Genomic DNA, 6,000 nt, shown 5'->3' with positions numbered 1-6,000 from the left:
AACAGGGAAAGTATCGATAATCACAATCTATCCAAGGCATCTGTTTTCAGACACCTAACATGCCAAGATCTTCCCGTCACCTTCTTTCCTAGTGTCAGAGGTTTTGGCACACTTTCCCTGGACATATCAAGTTCTCATTTCTTCAACAGGGAAAGTATCGACAATCACAATCTATCCAAGGCATCTGTTTTCAGACACGTAACATGCCAAGATCTTCCCGTCACCTTCTTTCCTAGTGTCAGAGGTTTTGGCACACTTTCCCTGGACATATCAAGTTCTCATTTCTTCAACAGGGAAAGTATCGATAATCACAATCTATCCAAGGCATCTGTTTTCAGACACCTAACATGCCAAGATCTTCCCGTCACCTTCTTTCCTAGTGTCAGAGGTTTTGGCACACTTTCCCTGGACATATCAAGTTCTCATTTCTTCAACAGGGAAAGTATCGATAATCACAATCTATCCAAGGCATCTGTTTTCAGACACCTAACATGCCAAGATCTTCCAGTCACCTTCTTTCCTAGTGTCAGAGGTTTTGGCACACTTTCCCTGGACATATCAAGTTCTCATTTCTTCAACAGGGAAAGTATCGATAATCACAATCTATCCAAGGCATCTGTTTTCAGACACCTAACATTTTATACAATTTCAAGAATAAAAATAATTTGCACTTCGCACTCATGAAACAGTAATTTAACATAGAAAATTCCAAAAGAATTTCTCATTCAGCGTTTGCAAGTCATTGATATATAAAAATAAAATAAAGAATAATTTTTGTTGAAAAAAATATGTAATGCAATTTTACTCTCTGAAGCTAAGTACAAAACATTTACAAATATCCTGAAGAAAGTTTAGAATATTAAGAAGGAAAAAAAATTATTCTGCAGAAATTATCATATTCATCGATATAAGGAGGAAGCATGTCGACCCAGATATTTTTATAATAAGGAGATACATTGAAATCTCCTCCAAATAAAGTTTATAACAAATCAGATAAGAAAAAAATTTATATGTATATGCATATAAATAATATATATATATATTGTAAAGCATCACATTTTTTTTTAATGTAATGTTTTGTTTGTTTGTTTATTTGAACAAGCAAGATTAATATGTTAGTTTACCTGACTGTTTCTGAAAAATTTTTTAAGACTTATTGAAATATATTTAATATACTTTTAAACTCACAAAATGAGTATGTGTGAAATAATAAGCAAAGTTTTTATCTTTGTATCAGTTTTTTTACAGTTTTTCAACATTGATATCTTCTAAATAAGAACGGCATTCAACTTTAGTACTGTTGCTGTTTCCATTTTTAAAATTTGAAGCAACTGAATAGAAAATTTACTATTTAATTTCACTTAATATAAAAGCTTGCCTCAGATTATTATGCCAAAACACTGAGGCTTTCAGCTTATTTTTGGGTTTTATTATTCAGCCTATAATCCTTCCTATGAATACATTATTATAAAAGTAAACTTGCCTTTATAATGCTATAGACACTTTTAGTTAGTGCTTAAAAATAAAAAAGATACTTGTATCACATATTTTTTTAAGAAAAAATTAAAACTAGCATGTGTTTACATGTTTTCTTATCAAAATAAAATTAAAACTGTTTGCTTAAGTACAGCTAAAAAGTAAAGTATTGGAAACATGTTTTTTTTTAAAATAAAAATAATAAAGGCAGCAAGAATTTTTCTTTTCTTTTTTTTTTTTTTTTTGCATATACAGTTTTTCTTTTTAAATCTGCCTCCTGACCCGGTGGCACAATTATGGGGACATTGTTGCAGAACGTTACAGAGTTCTTGCAGAAAGATATTTCTTTCGGGAAGTTCTTTTTTTTTTCTGTAGAAATTTTCTAAAGATTTTATCTTTTCTTCCGAATTATATTCAAAAGATGCCTTTCTCGCGCCTCCGAGAGGAAAAATAAAAATGCTTTTTCTATCCTTATTTGAGAACAATGAAAAATAAAGATTAATGAAGTGAAAAATCTGGTTTTCTTTTCTGCTGAAAATTTCATTCTAAATTTTGTAATGCAATTTTTTTTTAAAAAAATTCTATCATTTAAAGTTCTTAACTTATAAACATAAAATCAATAAAATTAAAAACTTTACATAATCAGGATTAAAAAAATTGATTTCCACAGTTTTAATATCCGATATTTTTAGTATATTATTTATTATAACAACGAAATGAAAGTGAGCATTTTGTAACCCTTTTTTAAAGAGCCCGCTACGGATTTCACAATTTTTTAAAAATTTTTTTAATGATTATTTACGAAATGCAAAAAAGGAAATATTTAGTCTATTTCCCCCCTACAAAATGCGAAAATATAGCCCATAATATTAGAATAAAGAAAATATTACATATTTAATTAAAAAACTATTTTATTTGAACCGAGAAGTTTTTTTTCCTCCAAAAGGAATGTATTTCAAGAAAATTAGGCTGTTCAACTTATGTGGACCTCGAATGGCTCTAGTAAAAAAACATTTCCAGGGTACTTAATCAGATTTCTTAACAGAAAATAAATACCTTTAAAGTAGTTTTTAAACACTCAAAGATATTTTTAATCACTCTCCAAAAAAAAAAAAAAATAAATAAATAAATAAATAAATAAAAACATCATTATTAAGATCTGTGCAGTAATAAATTTTCTTTATTATCATTTAAAATTCTTAATTTATAAACATAAATCAAGAAAGTTAAAAACTTTACATAATCAGGATATAAAATAAAACTAATTTCTGATAAATATGCAGGGAAACTTGTGGAAATCGTGCATTTTTTGTAATTTAGAATAACTAAGCGCTTTTAACAAACCCTGAAGCACTTTTAAGGGTTTTTAAAAAACGTAAAAAAAAAAAAAAAAATAAGCACCTTTAAGCACTTTTTCAAAACGCTGATTTCTGAGACATCAGAAAACTGTATGAATATTCCTTTTTAGCCTTATCTAGCAATTTTAATAAAATCAGCAGCTTTTAGCCAGACTTGCCACTCAAATCTGGAAAAAAATTCCCTGCGCTTTCTCTGTACACAATTTATTAAGAGGAAACAAAAATTACTTTCCTATGTTGAGCTATCTATATTTATTAGTTTTAATTCCTGGAAAAACAGCTGAACATACAATGAAATATTTAACTTAATTAACTATTTAATGAAATACTTAACATACTTAAACAATGAAATATAATAAGGATGAAATATCATCCTTAAATATTCCATAGGTTACGCTTTGAGTGGTCACCATTTTTTAAAAGGCAAAAATAAGAAACAAAATTCGCTGTATTTTCCTAGTTTGTAAAAAAAAATCAAAATTCCCTGCATTTTCCCTGTTATTTTAAGTGATTTTTTTTAAATTCCCTCAATTTACATTAAATAAATATTTCCTGTATTAAATTATTTCCCACATTAATGACTTTTAACAAACAGACAATTAACTTACAAGGCAAAAAATTGTACCCTACAGTTAAATGGTTAGGATTTAAGTCCTCCTGGGCAAACCATTTAAACAGGGTTGTTAAAATTATGTTATGTTTGAAAAATATAGATTTAACAATGGAACTTTTTAAATTCTTCTCCCGTTTCAAAAAAAAAGAAAGACATTATAAATATTTAATATTATTTAACAATAAAACTGAACTATAATTCTTAATTCCAGTAATAATAAAAAGCTTAATATTATTCTTTAATTATTGCAAATTAATTAACCTAAACATTTTATGATTTATTAAAATTTAGAAAAAAAGAAAAAAAAAAGCTGTAAAAAACCTGACAACAACATTCAACATTCACACCACATGCATACATCATTTAAAATGCGGGTTTTCAGGCCGCTCCCTTTCATTCAGACTTGCGGGCCCGATTAGGCCGCGCCAGCGGTCAAGATTCAGTCGACTTACGGGTCGTCAGACCTCGCCAGCGGCGCCATTCACTCATTGCAAGGTTTCATACAAAGCAATTTTTAAAAAAATGCGCATGATTAAAAAAAAAAAAAGAGTTACGCATAGAAATGTTAACGAAAAAACAGTTTTATGAGAAATAATGCTTTGCACAAGGCAACTAAAACCCTAACCATTTAATTGCAGGCTACAGATTTTTGCTTTATTAGTTAAAAGTCACTAATGTGAAATTAAATAAATAAATACAAATTCTTGAGCTATTTGAAGTTTTGAAGGGTTTTTTTTAAAGAAAAAAAAAAGACTTACCTCCTCCTCCTGAGGGGACGCAGTCTTGTTTCACGGTAGTTGACGGGGGGATGTTCTCGCGTCCGCGATGATACAGGCCCCTCATCTGTGGTGCTGGGTGGGGCAGGCAGGTCTCCTAGCAGCATCTGCAGCCGAGTGCTTCGAGGCTCTGTGGGGGGAAAAAAAAATTCGTTTTAGAATTTTTAAAAATGCTTGGAATATAAATCATTTGTGCATCAGTAGGAAAAAGCGTACTGCAGGGTTTCCACAGAAAACAATATAGTTGCTTTTAGTAGCCTAAAGCATGAAAAAAGTTGCCAAAACTATGAAAATAGTTGCCTAAATAAGAACAAAAACGTGACTAAAATTTTATTAAATGACTTAATTGTCATATACCATGATCCATTTAGTCATGTTGGTAGCAAATATGATAATTTTGATACAAACATTAGTGTTCCAGCACTAAATTTTTATATAAAAAAAATTTGTATATTTGCAGAAAATTAAATACTTTTAATTACTAGAAATCACTAGAAATCATTAAAAAAACATACTTTTACTAAAAAAAATTTCAGTGTAAACAATAATTCATCTAGCAAATATATATATACACATATATATTGTGAAAAGTGATTATTCAAATTTGAAATTCTCGCATCGTAATATATTAAAAATTGGGTTTTTTGAAATCATGCAGAATTTCGTAGCAAATAACTGTTGAAAAGGCGATCGAGGAACAAAATAGATTTACAACGGAATCTGTGCCAATTGAGCAAATTAAAAAGTGATAAATCGAATTTTTTTAATCGTTTTGTGATAAATCGAATTTGAACTAAAAAGTGGTAAATCAACATTTTTTAAGAAAAAAAAAATTCATTGTGTTCAAAAAATACCGTGGGCCGCAACTCAAGTTATGCCATAAAAAACAACCTAGGAGCATAGAAAAGTCTCCCTATAGTCTCCGTTTCCTGAAAATGGTTGCTTTCTAAGGCTTTTCATGCAAAAAAAGTTGCCATAGTCGCCTCAGGTCGAAAATAGTTGCCATTTAGTCGCCTGTGGCAACTTTGGTACTGCCAGATTATTTAACGAGCTTCCATTTTGCGATTTTTTCTTCTTCGAGGAACCAAGAACATTTTGGAAATTTCTTTGTAATTGACCAAACACAGAAGTGGATTTTCTATTTAACGAACTTTTCTTTGAGATTCACTTTCCCTATTTCCTAGAATATTTCAGAACATTTCAAACTTGTTGAATGCATTTTATAGGGGGAAATGACCTTAGATTGATTTTCGCAGCCACCTTAAGAGAAAGCAGTAAAAATCCCTTTCTCTGTCTGCTTGCATTTCATACAAGAATCCATGCCAAAAATCAATTTACGATAAAGCAAAAACAGAAATTTCTAAAGCATAGAACTATGATGTTACAGATCGTACAAATTCGTAACAGTTTTGCTAAAGCTGAATTCTTCGTCAGCGTGGCGAATGTGTAAAAAGTAGAGGACAAGGCTGACATCCCATTAGAAGAACTTCATATGGGTACAGCTAAGAGAAAACCACGAAATGAATGATAATTTACTGATGAATTATTTTCTTTTTATTGATTTTCTGAAGCTGCAACCATACAAACATAACTGAATCGGATATTTTGGGACAGTGTGAAAAATAAAAACACTACAGCAATAAATTGTGCGGAAGACGGAAACATACCCTCCAACTTATGAGGATTTTGAAAATAATTCTTTCTAGTGGTAGCGAACCAAAGTAGAAATTTTTAAAGCAAATGAATCTCTCATAAAACTTTTATCAGAACTTAAGAA

The 6,000-nt window shown here is 29.9% G+C and overlaps 1 protein-coding gene across 2 annotated transcripts in view; it reads right to left on the bottom strand.

Moving 5' to 3' along the window:
• Positions 1–2,161: 2,161 nt before the first annotated feature.
• The window catches only part of LOC122271175 (uncharacterized), a 51,672-nt gene continuing 47,833 nt past the window's right edge, over positions 2,162–6,000 (bottom strand). For both annotated transcript variants that reach the window (XM_087167243.1, XM_087167242.1), the window contains one exon: positions 2,162–4,353. In XM_087167243.1, coding sequence (XP_087023369.1) covers positions 4,202–4,353 — 152 coding nt within the window. In that variant the 3' untranslated portion in view covers positions 2,162–4,201. The remainder of the gene's footprint in view (positions 4,354–6,000) is intronic.

This window comes from Parasteatoda tepidariorum, chromosome 7, assembly GCF_982258835.1.
Source record: "Parasteatoda tepidariorum strain Cologne lab strain chromosome 7, Ptep-v5.0, whole genome shotgun sequence".
NCBI classification, from domain to species: domain Eukaryota; kingdom Metazoa; phylum Arthropoda; class Arachnida; order Araneae; family Theridiidae; genus Parasteatoda; species Parasteatoda tepidariorum.
This window is presented reverse-complemented; position numbering and strand designations above follow the sequence as displayed.